Here is a 16377-nt window from a genome sequence, read left to right on the forward strand (position 1 = left end):
CATTTTGGTCAGATTTACTCTAGCCCCAAGTGGTGGCCTTGTGCACCCCGTCCCTCCCCGCTCCAGCACCCTCGGAACACTTGGACATTCCTCTTTATTGTTCACATTCCATCCCAGCACGGTCACATGCACACGCGGAGATTAAAAACCTTCCGGCCACAGCCCCGGGAGCCCGGCAGGGAGGCGGGGCCGGCAGGGACAGGGGCGGGGCCGCGGAAGATCCCTCCTACCGAGCCTCCGGGCGCGCTCGGCGTTTGCATAAACAGGAGAGTTGGATAGGCTGCTCTCGGGGTGCTCCGGTGAGAAAGAAGGGGAGGGGGAATGACAGGCAAAGGTGTGTGACGGGGCTGTCCTTTCCGGTCAGAACCAGGACGGGGGCATCTGATCCCACGACACCCCTAGCTTCCCTCTTTCCTAGCCCCAGATCTAGCCTAGGAGGGGGCGCCCCCTAGGGCTGCGCACAGAAGGAAAGGACTGGTCGGTTTTCAAAGTGAGTGTACTTGGGCGGCGCGTAGGGCGCCCTCCGCAGGGCGCGCGGGGAAGCGCACCGGGGCTGCGGAGGCTGAGCTGCATGCTGGCTGCGGCGAGTGGCGGGAAGGGGGGGGGAGAGGTGGGCGAGAAGCAAAAAAGGACAGTGGGGGGGCGTGGGGTTTAAGGGCTGGGGGTGGGCGGGGAAGGAGGGCGAATGAGGACCAACGCGAGACTGGAGATCGAACTCAAAGGGCACAGACGTAGCGACTCCATGACGAAGCCTGCCTGGGGAGGGGAGTCTCGGGGCGCAGAGTTGGGGAGGGGGGGTGAGGGGGGCTCCTGAAGCTGGCAGGTGGGTGGGGAGGGGTGGGAGGGGGATCACAAACACGGTAGGAAAGTCTCGTCACTGCGAAGGGGTCGCGGCATCCATCTCTCCTGGGGAACTACGGAGAGAGAAGGTCTGAGAACGTCACCTCCCCAACCTCGCTTCTTTTCCCCGGCCAGGGAGTCACGGGGGGGGGTGTCACGGGGAAGGTGCGGGGGGCTGGTCACCCAGAAACCCGCTCCCCCCCCATCCCAAGTCACTGAGCTGAAATGGGCCCCGAGGCCAGTTGGTGAGTCACCGCGGCGTGAGCGGGGCGCAGCCGGGCCCGGGTGAGCGCGCGTCGGGGTCGGTCCCGGTGTGGACGGGGCGGGGAACGCGCAGGGGCGGGGGGGGCGGGGGAGGCGTGGGGATCCCGCCTCTTCTCCCACCCCGTCCTCACTCATTAGCAACCCCCCTCCACCCGCGCCGCCCAGTGTATTATTACCTTGGGAAATGTTCAGTTCTTCGGTCCGACGTGGCGGCGCAGAGGGAGGTGGAGAAACAGGTGAGCTCTCGGAGGGCGCCGCCCCCCCACCGCCCTGCCCGGAGCTCGCTCGCTCCCTCCCTCCCTCCCTCCACTCCCGGCCCGAGCCCAGGCTTCCTCCGGACCCCGCGCCCGCCTCACCTGGCCTAGTCTCCGCTGGGGCCGCCGCCCGTGCCTCCCCGGGCGCCCCCAGCTCCGCCTGGGCCCCCCGGGCCTGGTCCCTTCCGGCCACACTCTCCGCTCTTTATCTTCTTCCGCGCCATGTGGCCCCGGAAACTCGCCTGGATTTTGGCTGCAGCCGCGTTGGCACCGGGGTCGTCCAGGGGGATGTCTAGAATGTCGTCATCCGGCTTGGAGCAGGCGCTCTCCTGCGGATGGGGCAGGAGGGGTTTGGGTAGGGGACCCCAAAGAGGTGGTAGTAAGGTAAGGACTAGAGTTGTGCGGGATGAGAGGAGGCCAACGGTGGTGGAAGGCACAGTGGGTGGGAGATGCAGTGTGTGTGTGTGTGTGTGTGTGTGTGTGTGTGTGTGTGGTCAACTCAAGAAAGAATTTGCCAACAGCCATGTTAGGGGAGGACAACAGAGTTGAGTGGAGTGGGGTTACAACCAGCAGGCACCCCTGGATGTGCCACCAGCGAAGAAGGGACCCTACCATGGTGAAGGCGCACCCCACTCATCAGGACTGCGGTTCCTGAGTAGAACTTCTGCTTCTGAGCTCACACCTGTCACTATGGAGACATGAGACCACTGCCAGCGCCCTGCTCCCTCCCCAGGATCGAGGCCCTGAGACTGGCTTCCCCTTCACTCCACTCTCCATTTCCCACTCTTCAAGTTGCATTCAAACAAACCCAGAAGAGAGGCGATAGTGGGGGAAGAAACAGAGAAAAGGGTCACTTCAAAAAGACAAGGAAAAGATGAGCAGGGGCAAGGAGGCTTTTAGGGTCTCATGCTCTTGCTTAGATTTTTAAAAATTTATTTATTTTTATTTTAGTGTCATTCTGAGGCTTGAACTCAGCTTCTGGGGGCCATCCCTGAGCTTTTCTGCTCAAGACTAATGCTGTCCACTTTGAGCCACAACTCCACTTCCGGTTTGCTGGTGGTTAATTGGAGATAATAAGAATCTCACTTCCTGACCAGGATGCTTTTGAACTGTGATCCTCCGATCTTAGCCCCTGACTAGCTAGGATTACAGGCATGAACCATCAGCACCTGGCTGGCTTATTTGTTTATTTATTTTTTGCTCAAGGATGGCACCTTTTGAATCACAGCACCATGTATGTCCCAGCCTTTTTGCTGGTAAATTGGAAATGAGAGTCTTACAGACTTTTCTGCCTTGGCTACTCAAGTTCATCAGTAGCTTGGATTACAGACAAGGGCCATTGACCCAGGGCTTTGCTTTATCTGTTCACAGAAAGGAACTAGGGCAACAGTTACCATTAATCATTTAACCATTTTCCAGGTAATAATAGTGTTTTGCAGGTGTTTAGTCCGTAACTTTAAAGCTATGACTTATCTTCTAGTCCTTTTAATCCGAGTTTACAATGATAAAACCAATCATTAGAATAGCCTCATTCTAATAGTGATCTGTGGATAGAGGAGTCCAACCTTTGCTTATCAGAGTCCAGAGTCTATTTTTAGCTCCCACTCAACAGGATACACAAATGAAGCCTTGGCAGTGAACCAAGGCTCTGCTACTTGCAATAGTGGTGAGATCCTTTGCCAGATATCCATTCTTTTCCTATCTTAGCTCCTTCATCTGAAAAATGAGGATAACATCCACCTCAGTGTGTTATGGGATGAATATACAGCATGGCGTGCATAAAGTGTCTGGCATCTAGCAGATCAATAAATAGTAGCCATATTGTGATGGTTTTATATCATAATACTAAATTGATCCAAAACAATCAGTCATATAATAACTGTTTTACATAGTTCAACCTAATAATGCAATCATGTGTCCTATAATGGCATTTTGGTCACGGATTGTCTGATAGCATTTCTGTATGGTTATGTCATGACAGTGACATCATAGCCATGTTAGCTGGCTATGCATGTAAGCACATGATTTTTTTTTTCTTTTTGTGCTGGTACTAGGGCTTAAACTCAGAGCCTTGTGCTCTTGCTTAGCTTTTCTTGATCAAGGTTGGTGCTCTTCTCCTTGAGAAGGGCTTCTGGCTTTTTGCTAGTTAATTGGAGATGGGAATCTCTTGAATTTTTCTCCCTGGGCTAGCTTCCAATCTTGATCCTCAGATCTCAGCCTCCTGCCTAGCTGGGATTACAGGCATGTGCTCCCGGTGCCCAGCTATAAGTATACTTTGAAGATCTCACAACTATGAAATTGCCTAACAATACATTTGTCAGGACATATCTCCATCATTAAAGGAATATATGACTGTAGTCAGACAATAATCAGACTCATTTCTTTGCCCCAAAGTAGCATAGTTTCCTCACTCTCTCTCCCTCTCTTTCTCCCTTCTTCCCTTCCTTCCTCTTTTTCTTTTCTGCCTTCCTCTCCTCTTTTGTGCTATGTATGAACCCAGGTCTTGCACATGCTAGGCAAGCATTCTACCACTGTAGTTCTACAGCAATGTTTTTTTTGAGACCTGGTCCTACTACATAGCCCAGACTAACCTAAAGCTCACTTTGTAGCCTTGGCTGGCCTTAAACTCAAGGTCCTCCAATCTCTGCCTCTGAGTGCTGGAATTAGAGGTATGTAGATCTATGTCTGGCTCCCAAATCGAGTTCTTTACTGAGAATTAGATCTAGCTAAGAGTAGAAAGGATTAGAGAATTGATGCTATGGATTTTAAAGGATAGGCTTTGAAATCAGGATAGAGAATCAGCCGCTGAGCCCTTTGTGGTTTAGCATCCAATACAGCACCAGTGTGGAATGGGATGGAGCTGATTACTATGAAATTAGAAGCCAGATCTCCTTTGATCTGGCATTCTAGCGTCTGTGAACTCACCCTGTTTTCTTGCCTGACCATGGCCATTGTTTTCACCATCTTCTATTTCTCAGCCATGAGATGTCCAAAGTCTCACAGTGATCACAACTCAGTTCTACTTCTGCCCTCTTCTGGCCATCAGCTCTCCAGTTCTCAAATGTAGCAGGGTAGGAGTGAGGTATCCTATTCCTGTCAGGTTTGCCCTAGGAGCACAGGTTGGTTCCAGATGCCTAAGCTCATGTGTACCAATGGCTTCCACTCAGCCAACAGACTTCACTTCCTGGGCTTTGGCATTTTTCAGTTTGTGCTTGCAATGGTTGGGCAGGCCAGGAAGCTTCAGTACCAGCACACACACACACACACACACACACACACACACACACACACACACACACACACACACACACACACACACACACACACACACACACTGCCCACAATGGATTTTTTTTTCCCCTTGTGCCGATACTAGGGCTTGAACTCAGGGCTTCTTGCTCTTGTTCGGCTTACTTGCTCACCACTGGTACTCTACTACTGTACCACACTTCCAGTCTGGCATTTTGCTGATGAATTAGAGATGGAGTCTAGTGGACTTTTCTGCTCAGGCTAGCTTTGAACCTTGATATTGTAGGTCATAGCCTCCTGAATAGCTAGATTATAGGACTGAGCCACCAGCACCCTGCTCAACAATTCATTTAAATATAGCTATAAAGCCTCTCTTCTACACCTTTATTTTACACACACACACACACACACACACACACACACACACACACACACACACACACACACACACACACACACACACACACACACAGAAGCTGGCATGGTCTGGAGAAGTAAGTCTAAAACGCTTTTTCCCTCCTGGCCCTAGAGCTCTCCCTAACATCTTATACTTCACATAAACTCGGAAACAACTCCTCTGGGGTTCCAGCTTCTCAGAGTTCAAGCCTGTCTTGGGATGTTTCCAGGGAACAGTGAGCCCTCTTCTCAGAAGAGGGCAGCAACTATTAAACAAAGCAATTCACCATCCACCTTGCCTCACCATCCGCCTTGGTAGCTGTGGAGGCACGGGGCGGTGGCGCAGAAGAAGGGGCATCTTTCTCCATCCATGCGAAGAGCTGTTGCCACCCACCCCAGCTGCAACTGGGAACCAAACATGGAACAGACAAAGCTATCTCCCCACCCCACCCCACGATAGGCTGCTTCTCCCGGGTGAGTTCTCAGGACAAGGCTGGCCTGGTGACCTGCTCACAGGCAGAACTGGAGGGAGAGTTAAAGGGAACTGGGAAGGGGCTCACTGCTTCTCGTGCCTTCCAAAGCCAATCCTGATGGTGAGTGTTAAGAGATCTCTGTGTGAACTGGGGGCATCTAGGAGAAGCAGGAGGGGAGGCGGAGGCAAGGGCACTGGTGAGCAAAGCTAGACAGGAGCCTTATAGTCAGATGAGCACTTCACTTTGCTTTTCAAAGTCTCACTTGCGCCACAACTGGAGCTTGGCTGAGAGGAATCCAATCTCCTTCAGCTGCCAAACTGTAATAGCTTTAAGAATTGTCCCTGGGAAACTGGGGAAAAGTGAAGGAAGGGGTGACGTTGTCCATAAAGAAATGTAATCAGGGGCTGGGAAGGTGGCTCAGTGGTAGAGTGCTTGTCTTGCATGCCTGAGGCCCTGGGTTCGATTCCTCAGCACCACATAAGCAAAAAGCCGGAAGTGGCACTGTGGCTCAAGTGGTAGAGCGCTAGCCTTGAGCTGAAGAGCTGAGGGACAGCGCCCAGGCCCAGAGTTCAGGCCCCACAACCGGACCCCCCCCCAAAAAAAGAAATGTAATCATTACCTGACTTACGAAATGGTAACTCCTTGATACAATGGTAATAACAATAACATTCATTAATTAATAATAACAAAACAAGTTAATAATCACAACAAAAAAGAATTCTCCCTGCCTGCTGGGCACTGTGCTAAGAAATGTGCACATTTTGCCTTATTGAATCCCTATTGTAGAAGTCAAGAAACAGCCTCAGAGATGTTTTGTAGCTGTCTCATGGATGCACAGCTGACATGCAAGTGATCTTCCTTAGCTATGCCGTTAATCATACCCACAGAGCAGGCAATTTTTCTTTGTGGTCAGTGGGACCAAGTCAACTAGACTAAGCAAACGGAGTAGAATTTTTTTTTTAAAAAAGCTTCATCTTAAATGAACACACAAATGGCATCTATGTGTCTATGTAAATCAGCAACATGGAACATTTCGGAGCAATAGCTCTCTCTAAAAAAAAAAAACAACTTGCTTAAAAAATCTGTTTTCTTCTTACATGCTTCTAAATTCCCTTTGCAAAGGGAAATAAAGGACTAAGGCAGGACTAGATTCTTCCCAACCACCAGGTGAGGCTGGCATGGAGAAGAATCCCAGAATGAAAGAGGCATGCTGTTCTTGCCACATGTCCCAGATCTGTCCTCATGCTAAGCGGAGCCTAGTCTTCTACAGAATGGTGCAGCCCTGGCCCTCCCCAGCCCTTCTCCATTTCCCTTTTTCTGGCCCCTGGTATAGTCTGAGAATGGTGCTCTCCTTTGCCTAACCCTTTGGCCCTGAAAACCTAGGACATGAAAAACGAAGTCTCTGGTTCTAGGTCCGTTAGTGGTGGAGCCACAGGACCCTGGATCACTGAGATATTATGGCATTTGTTTGGTGGTTGGTCTAGTTTTTGTGCCAATACTGGGGCTTGAACTTAGGGTCTGGATGCTGTCTTTTAGCTTTTTCATTCAAGGCTGGTGCTCTACTACTTGAGCCCTAGCTCTACCTCTGCCTTCTTTGTGGCTGATTGGAGATAAGAATCTCCAGGGCTTTCCTGCCTTGGCTGGCATTGAACCATGATCCTCAGATTTCAGCCTTCTAAGTAGCTCTGACTATAGGAATGAGCCATCAACTCATGGCTTATTGCCTGTTTGCCTCCTCTGTACTTTTTGGGTGAGCAGCCTCCTTTTTGAGATGTCTACTGGTGCCACTGTTATCAACCCCCATCACCTGTTATCTGTCTGTCTGTCTGTCTGTCTGTCTGTCTGTCTATCTATCTATCTATCTATCTCTATCTATCTATCTATCTCTATCTATCTATCTATCTATCTTTCTATCTCTCTAGTACCAATGGATTCCTAGTTACTCACACATACCCCACATTCTACCCTCATTACTGCAAACACCAGAGGAGACAAGTTCTATTCCTTTACTGGTTTCTTGGGTTCCTTGCTCATTCCCTTCTTCTCACTGACCACACCTGCTTCCCCTTCCTCAGCCTACCTTATCTTAGTCCTTCCTGCTCAGCAACCTCTCCATCCCTCAGAATGAGCCATCCACCCATTTGTTTTCTTTATTTGATAAACTATATTGAGTGAAAGGGACGCTTTTTCAATAGGGTCTGGAAATTCCCATTTGTCCTTTAGCAATCAACATTTATTTCCTGGGTTGGGGGTTTAGCTCAGTGGTAGAGGGTGTATTTGGCAGGGTAAAGCCTGGGGTTCTATTCCCAGCATTAAAAACTAATTATATACAAAATAAATGCAGAATCCTGGAGAATAACAAGCGTTCTTCAGCAAAGCAACTGCATTGACTGGTATGTTTCTTTTTTATACCTTCTGTAGTCTTTATGTTTACTATTATGAGCATATTACTTTTACAATGATGATGAACGGTATATTTAGAGCTATACATACAGCTTGTTTGAACCAGACAAGGCTGTGCTTGAATCCTACCTCCGCACCTGGGAGTTCTGCCTCCTTGGGAAAATCACTGCATGTCAGTTTGCTTGTCTGTGAAATGATATGAACCTTACAGTTGTTGTGATGATTCAATACTAAGTGCTAGGTTCACAGCCAACATTTGCAGATTGGCAGTTATTGCTGATGCCGACATGGTTAAAATGGCAGCACCTCTGACTCGCCCCTCCATTCTGTTTCTGGACATCAGGAAGTCTCATGTCTTCCAGAATAGTATTCTCTTTTTTTTTTTTTCTCTTCTGGTCATGAGGCTTGAACTCTGGGCCTGGGTGCTGTCCCCCAGCTCTTCAGCTCAAGGCTAGCACTCTATGACTTGAACCACAGCGGCACTTCTGGCTTTTTTCTGCTTATGTGGTGCTGAGGAATTGAACCCAGGGCCTCGTGCACACAAGGTAAGCATTCTACCGCTGAGCCACCTTCCCAGCATTTAAACTTTTTTTTTTTCTGGTAACATCAGAAGGTGATTGTGGTGGGTATGGAGACATCAGTCAGTACCCTCTTGTATCTTTTTTTTTTTTTTTTTTGGTGTTTTAGGGCTTGAACTCAGGGCTTGGACACTGTCCTTTAGCTTTTTCCACTCAAGGTTTGGTGCTCTACCACTTGAGTCACAGCTCCACTTTTGGCCTTTTGGTGGTTAATTGGAGATAAGAGTCTCACAGACTTTCCTGCCTAGGTTGGCTCAGAACTACAATCCTCGGATCTCAACCTTCTGAATAGCTGGGATTATAGGCGTGAGCTACCACCACCTAGTTACCTCTTGTATCTTTCGGTGAATGACTTAACATGAGTCTTTCTTCATATGTAGAGGTTAAAAGTGAACACATTTTGTGTATGAATACATTTTGATCATGCTCGCGCGAGTGCGTGCATGTGCGTGTGATCACTGTTATTCCTCTAAGTGAGCCAGAGGCCAGGTTCTTGGCCAAGCACTCTCATTTCGAATCCTCTCCCCCCCCCCCCCCCCCCGGCCATCTACTTCGTTCGGAGTTAGACCCTTGAAGTATTCAGCTTTCCGTGTGGGCGCTGACAAATCGCACACACTTCCTTCTCTCGCCAGCAGGGCTTCTCTATAGGTCACTTCACCCAGCCCTCCAATAAGAGCCCGAAGGCGGGGAGGGCAGAACCAACTCCTCCCCAAGCTGTCCCACATCCCCCCCCCCAATAAACCCCAACACAAATCCTTGATCTCCGCCAACGTTGCCCAGGAGCTTAGATTAGACGATCCATCATCCCAGGGCCATCCAGTCCGCCCACCGACGGCGGGCGGCCGCAGTGCAAGAGGCAATGGTGGTGGGGAACAAAATCCAAGGTCTGGTCCCCCAGGCCGCGTACTGGCTGCGTCTCCCTGCGTGGGGGGAAGTTCCTCCGGTGGTCTAACCTGCAGCTTCCCGGCAGCCGAGCCCTGCCCAGCCACCGGTCCAACCTCGCTTGCCTGGCCGGATGGGCGCTCGCACGCCCCCGCCAGCCGGGGAGCGTTTTCAAGTCAGGCGGGCGCCTTTCCACCAGCCTCACCCACGTCCCGAGCTCTCCCTTCCTGCCCTGCGTGAGGTCTTCCGCACCCACCCACCCAGGACTTCGCTGAGTGCCGGTCCCCGAGTCTGTCTGTCTGTCTGTCTGCCTGCCGCTCCTCCTTTGGGGGTGATGGCGATCGAAAACCAGGGTCTGACGCATCTACGTACATCCCCATCCCAATAAACCCTCGAACTTCCAATCCTCCTGCCTGGGCTTCCCGAGTGCTGGTATTACAGGCGTGCGTCACCCCTCCCGGCTAAGCAACTTGATTCTCTCCACTCCCCCTCCATCTTCTCCTACGGTGTTGGGGATGCCACCCAGGGGCTCACGCACCCTAGGGCCGGGGCTCTCCATCGAGTGAGCTCTACCTCCAGCATCCCCATCCCCAGGCTTGCTAACTTACGGTGCAGCAGTCCATGCTGGTGTAGCGGGTCCTGGGCTGGGGTGGAGCCTGGCGCAGGGCGGGGGTGGGTCTGTGCGATGCTGGGTGGCCGCCCAGGGGCTGTCGGGCGCCCACCGACCCGCGCAGAACCAGCGCAGAACCTGCCGCTCTTCCCTCGCGTCCTGTCTCCCGCGCTCCGCTCTCCTCCAGAATGTAACCTGAGCCCCGCGGCCGGGCAGCCAATCAGGAGGCAGCTTCCGCAGGGTGGGTGGGGAGAGCTGGCTGGAGGACCACGCCCTCCCTCTCCTGCTCCCTCCGCCTCGCTCCCCCCCCCCAACCCCTCCGCCTACCAGCTTCCATCCATTCCTCCTACACACCCCGTCCTCCCAAATTCAATCCTCTTGTTTGCGAAGAGGCAGACTGCCAGGCAGATGCATACCAGAGTAGGCAGAAGGAGCCCCCCACCGCCCCGCATCCAGGGCACAAACATACTCACATCTGGGTACAGTAGATAGAAAGCCAGACATCCTCAGCCCCCCCCCCCTCCCCACTCCATACTTCCACAACCTAGCTAGAGTCCAAGTATGGCTCCTTCTAACTTCCCTCCCTCAGTCTGCAATGAAAGTCTCCGGAAGACGTGTGGCAAAGAAGAAATCCCCTCCCCCCCCCACCAGTCACTCCAGCTAAGGAATGCAGAAGGCTGTTGGTAGGCATCCTGGTGATGGCTACGTGATCCACACAAATGCTCCCGAGCCCCACAAATCCACCTAAGATAATCCTTAGGCGAAGCCGTGCCTTTCTTCTAACATGCAGAGACTGCAGACACAACCTGTAAAAACATCTACAAAGACCTGTACACACACTCTGTGTAGCCACAAGTAAATGCAGACATTGTATGTTTGGGGAGTAGACACACACACACACACACACACACACACACACACACACACCTATCTGCAGTCACCCTTCTTATAGTTATCTGTTATCTGTTTATACATAGTCTGTTATCTATGTATCTTCTGTGTGTATGTATGAATCAATCAATCTATCTATCTATCTATCTATCTATCTAACTATCTATCTATCTATCTATCTATCTTTCACCAAAATGAAATCATCTACACATCATCAACATCCCCTTGTATGTTTTTATATATGGATCCAGACTTAGAAGAAACATCTTTCCTGCCTTCTCATTCCTTACAACCAGACGATCTCACTTTTTGATCCACTGCCTCAGAATAAGAGAATAATAATGCACACTCACCCTTGCTTCTTGGGGGGGAGGGGAGAAGAGGAGAGTAGTGTGGAAATGATCATTAGTAACCAGGCCTTTGGGTTCCTGATGGGGAAGGTTGTGTGGGCTTTGGGAGAGGTTGGGGCAGGTGATATGCAAAGAGCTTCTGGGAAGGATAGCTTGTTGCTATGTAATCATTGACCTCTCCAGCTTGCCAAGGTACCAGTGCTGGCAGTGTGGTATGTTATGTGGTAGGTGAAGCACCTTTGAGAAAAATAAAATGTGCTTCTCAGCTAAGTCCCAGACAAGGGAGAGCTGCTGCTTAGAGCCTGGGGATAGGGGGAGGGTGTTGTGTGCTTTGAGAGGAACAGAGGACTCAAAACAGCGCTAGGATAGACCAACAGCCATGGAGCCAGTCACAGAATGGCTACTGCCTGCCTCTTTTTCAATGAGTGTTTGTGCCCCAGGGAGGTGAGTGGGAGGGAAATGCCACTGTCCACTCAGAATGGGGACAGAGTTAGTCAACTTGGGGCCCCAAACTGAACTGGAAGCTGGCTGAGATTCCAGAGCTTGGGGTGTAGGGGTGTCTCTCCTAGCATGGTTGGGACCCACCCACCTCTGTAACTGAAAATCTGTTCCCCAATCTGTCTCTGGCACATCTTCCATCCCCCCCCCACAACCCTCTACCAAATGGCAAGATGTCCTGGGAGCTCAGGCCCTTGCCTAAATGATGGGCACATCTGGAGCCTTATTGAGCCGTTTTCCCCTGGGCTCCAACTCCAGAATCCAGAATGGTAGGGAAGAAGAAGTTGAGGGGCAGAAAAGGGTATCTGGTCTGGACTCTACGTTTTTCTCTTCCCAAATTAGAGCCGAGGAATTCAGGGATTTGGTGAATTTGCAGTAAAGTCTCCCAAGTTGCTAGGCAACGTCCCTCTGCAGGCTGTACTGCCTCTGGGCCTTTCTTCCTGCTGGTCAGAACTGAAAGGGGGGGTGTATATCTTTACAACATCTCCCCCAAACCCCCACCAGCAGCAGAGCCCTTCCCTCCTCCCGAAAGCTACCTTATTGTGTAGTGAGGATTCTCTGAATACTGGGGGACCCATGAGAGGCCCCATATAGCAACTGTCAGCTCCATCCTCTAAACAACCATTTCCGCAACAAGCCACTTGAGTCACCCACGCAGAACTGGCCACAGTGCTTGTCCTGGGGGATGGGGAGACTCAGAGGTGGGGACCAAGGCAGAGGCTAGAATACAACAAACGCAGATACACGGAGGCAAATGACACCTACACATAGATCTGGAGGCACAGGCGCACACTGTCTGCAACACACCTGAGCAGACTGTCTGACTGACATCCAACAACTCACATTGGATGCCCTCATTGTCTCCAACCTAGAGTCCCATGGTCAGCCTGGTGAGAGATTCCGTTCTAGATGAGGTGATTGGATCTTGTCAGCAAGGTGAGGTGGTGGGCTTTTGAGCCTGTGACTCTCAAATAGAAGACCTAAGTAAAGACACAGGCATCATATGGGATCCCTATTCTATGGCAGAGATCTGGTTTTCAGCCGAGTGATGCAGGGCAATGCTTGGTAGCTTGCCAAATCAACTTTACCGTATCTATTTGCTAAGCTGGGCCTGGACCCTATCATCTTCTTTGACTCTTTCAATTTCAAAAACTTGTCTGCACATTTTCCAGCCTCCACAGTGATGGAAGGAAAAAGGCTGGGGGCCTGGAAAGGAGAAAAGTTCTCTGCAAGAGCTAGGGTAAGAAGGAAGGGAGCTGGGGCATGTCAGGGCCGTGGGCTGGAGTCAGCAGGGAGTATAGAGGTAAAAGCCAAGGCAGGTAGAAGAAACAAGAGAAGGTTAGAAAATGAGAGGATAAAAGATGGATTAGTGTGAAGCTTCTGCAGTCTCATTCCTATCTTGCTTGGGACAGATGGAGGGGGATTTGGTCCTAGTATGCAGAAAGAAAAGCCAAGGCATGTGACAGCGTATTTGCCAATACCGTGGCTTCTTCTCTTCAGAGTGGGCACTCTCTGAACATAACATCCCACAGAGGGACTCCAGAATAAAAAGGGGGTGGGAAAAGTGGGAGGTTTGTGCTTTTGGTGAAGCTGATCTGGGGGCTTCTTAGGTCAGGTTTTTACCCATTTGAGTGGAGGGAGTGGGGGTAGCAGGAAATTCAGTTTTCTCTGCAAATATTTCAGCTTTTGCTGTAGTTGTATTTTTAGCAACCTGGTTGGCAGCGGAGGAGCCTGGGTACATATTTTTTTAAAGGGGCCTATGCCAGGCTGAAGGGCTCTTTCTACCCTTACTTCACATGTTAGAAAGGAGAGGGAGAGAAAGCACATGGCTTAAGGAATACATTCATACTTTTTAAAAAATTAGGTTTTCTGGACAGAAAGTGACCAGGAAGTGATCATCACCAATCATCCTCATCAGTGTCATGACTGTTGGCAGTGTTGGCAAGAAGGGGAAAGATTTCTTGAATGTCTTCTGTGTGCAGATTCCTGCTGGGACATGCTATAAAGGGTTGTAACAGGCAGTTGACCCTCCATATCTATGGTCTGTATCTGCGGCTTCAGCCAACCGCAGGTTGCAAATATGCAGAGAAAAAGTTGTATCTGGAATTAACATGTACAGGTTTTCTTTCTTGCCATATTCCATAGTACAATATAATTACTATTGACATAGCATTTCTATTGAATTGCCTTATTTTATTTTTGTAAATTAATTATTTTTATTGCTACTATTATCCTTTTGTACTAGTACTGGGGCTTAAACTCAGGGCCCAGCACTGTTCCATAGCTTTTTGAGTTGCATCATTTGAATCTTACCTCCACTTCCAGTTTTTAGTGGTTAATTGGAGATATGATTCTCAGAGACTTTTCTACCAGGGCTGGCTTTGAACTATGATCCTCAGATCTCAGCCTCCTGAGTAGCTAGGATGGCAAGCATTGAGTGCTTAGCTTCAAATTAAGTATTTTAAATAAGCTACTCCAAGAGAGTGATTATGATCAAGATGCCTCATATACATAAATAGACATGTTAAAATAACCCTCCCTATCATACAACTAGCTGTTGCTGATAAAATAAAAAGCTAGGCATGGTTTAAGGAAGTGTAGTTGATATTCAAATATGATGTCATTTTATATAAAATACTTGCACAGCCTACAGGGAACACGCCTGTGGCTTTCTTCTTATTAATGTATTGCCCCAAACTTTGACATTTCCTTTTCCTTGGTTTGCTTTTCCCTTTTCCTCAGCTTCTGATGTCTGTGTATATACTTATGCACCTTCCTGAAACTTTGGACCAATGCAAACATTTTAATAGCATGATAATCAACATTTTAATAGCATCTGAGTAACAAACTCTAGAACCAACCTAATAGTAACTACTTCAGTCCATGTGTAGACAAATGCCTGTTTTAATTAGTTTTTACAAAAAAAGACTTACCTGAGCCAGGTGAGCACAGATGGCTTATACCTGCTGTTCAGGAGGCTGAGATCTGAGGATCGCAGTTCAAAGCCAGCCCATGCAGAAAAGTCCATGAGACTCTTATCTCTAACCAGCAAAAAAGCAGGAAGTAGAGGTATGGCTCAAGTGGTAGAAATCGAGCCTTGAACAAAAAGCTAAGTAAGATCAAGAGGCCTGAGCTCAAGTCCCAGGACTGGTGTGCATGTACACAACACACACACACACATAAACACAACTCAAAATACAAAAGGCATATGATCATTAGACTATAAGTAAACTGAGACTATAAGTTCTGTAGAGAAAGAGATGAGATTCGGGGATCCACTTGTGCTTGTAAATGTACTTACCACACATAAACTCAAATGGTAACAGCTGAGTGTAGTGTAATCCTAGCTACTTGGGAGGTGGAGATTGGAAAAAAGGTGGTTCAGGGCCAGTCCCAGCAAGAAGTTCTTGACACTCCATCTCAACCAGTACAAAGCTGGGAACGGTGGTATGTGCCTGGCATCCCAGTTATGTGGGAAGCATCAATAGGAATATAATGGCCCAGATCAGAACTGCCTGGGCAAAACTGAGACCCTATTTCAATAAAGCTAGAATGAACATAAAGTGACAAAGGAATAAAGGAAGAGTTTAGAGCTGTTTTCTTTATCACTGTAGCTGTAGTGTCCTGTCTGGATCCAAGTGTATACTCAATAGATATGTTTGGAATGATTGATAGTAAATATCAAGAGGAAGGAAGAGTAAAGAAAAGTACACATGGCAGCGGTCAGTCATGACCTTATTGTTAGAGACCCAGTGTATCTTCAGCAAGAACTTAGAAGCTAGGCCTCAGAGAGGGAGGCAGCTCTCTGCCCAAGATCTGTCTCAGTGCTTCCTTCTGAGGAACTCACACATAGGAGCGCGTTCCTCAGATGTCCAAGTTGAACTGGACCCTTCACGGGAGCATCATGGCAGAGAGAACACAACAGAGGAAGGGGCCAAGTTTGTCCCATTTCATCCAGGTTAAAGTTTACTCTTTATTTCCACTTTTTTTTTCTGGTAGTACTGGGATTTGAACTCAGGGCCTCACACTTGCTAAGCAGAGGCAACACTGCTGAGCCATTTCTCCAGCCCTGTTTTTCACTGGTTATTTCTAGACTAGGTTCTCACTTCCTGGCTGGGAACACACCTGAGCTGAGAAGCACTTACTTTTAGGCTTGTTGTAATCATGGATCACAGATGCATGCTCACATGTCCAGCTTCTTTTCGTGGAGACGAAGTTTGGTAGACTTGTCTGTCCTGTCTGGCCTGGAACCATGATCTTCTCCCTCTCAGCCTCCCATATAGCCCAACTATAGATTGAACTTTTCTGCCTAGGCTGTGGCCTCAAACTGATCTCTTTGGGCCTCAGGTACCCAGCCTCCTTTTCAATTTCAACATATCCTCCCTTCAGCGTGGTTAAGCATTCCAGCTTCATCCCATCTATGCACAAGGCTGTTTAAGGCAACGTTCACATGAGGTTGAACATGAGAGTTGAAGGCAAGGCAGACAGCTTGCTGGAAGTGGTGCTTAGGCCTTAATCACAAGAGGAAACTGGTGGCCAGGCTTGTGGTCTTGGTGTCCTGTTCCATTTGGAGATTCCCTTTTTAGGGCTAGTCTTGGAGGGCTTTACTTATTTATTTATTTTTATTTAAAAGGTAGGACATTTCTTGGCTGGGTTCTGGTGGCTCATGCCTGTAATACTAGCTATTCA

General features: G+C 49.2%; 1 protein-coding gene across 2 annotated transcripts; it reads right to left on the bottom strand.

Annotated features, from left to right (window-relative positions):
- Positions 1–77: 77 nt before the first annotated feature.
- Positions 78–10469, bottom strand: LOC138821362 (neurogranin). Of its 2 annotated transcripts, XM_070013531.1 has the most exons (5): positions 10423–10469; positions 9948–10144; positions 1461–1687; positions 1281–1298; positions 78–914 (listed from the first exon to the last, which is right to left on the bottom strand). In XM_070013531.1, exons 1-3 carry the CDS (start codon positions 10451–10453, stop codon positions 1466–1468), a joined length of 450 nt encoding a protein of 149 aa, XP_069869632.1. In that variant the 5' UTR covers positions 10454–10469; the 3' UTR covers positions 78–914; positions 1281–1298; positions 1461–1465. The 2 variants fall into 2 exon arrangements, with proteins under 2 accessions (XP_069869632.1, XP_069869633.1); XM_070013532.1 differs by lacking the exon at positions 1281–1298.
- Between the last annotated feature and the right edge of the window lie 5908 nt (positions 10470–16377).

This window comes from Dipodomys merriami, unplaced genomic scaffold (assembly GCF_024711535.1).
Source record: "Dipodomys merriami isolate MVZ:Mamm:240054 unplaced genomic scaffold, mDipMer1.0.p SCAF_91, whole genome shotgun sequence".
Taxonomy (NCBI): domain Eukaryota; kingdom Metazoa; phylum Chordata; class Mammalia; order Rodentia; family Heteromyidae; genus Dipodomys; species Dipodomys merriami.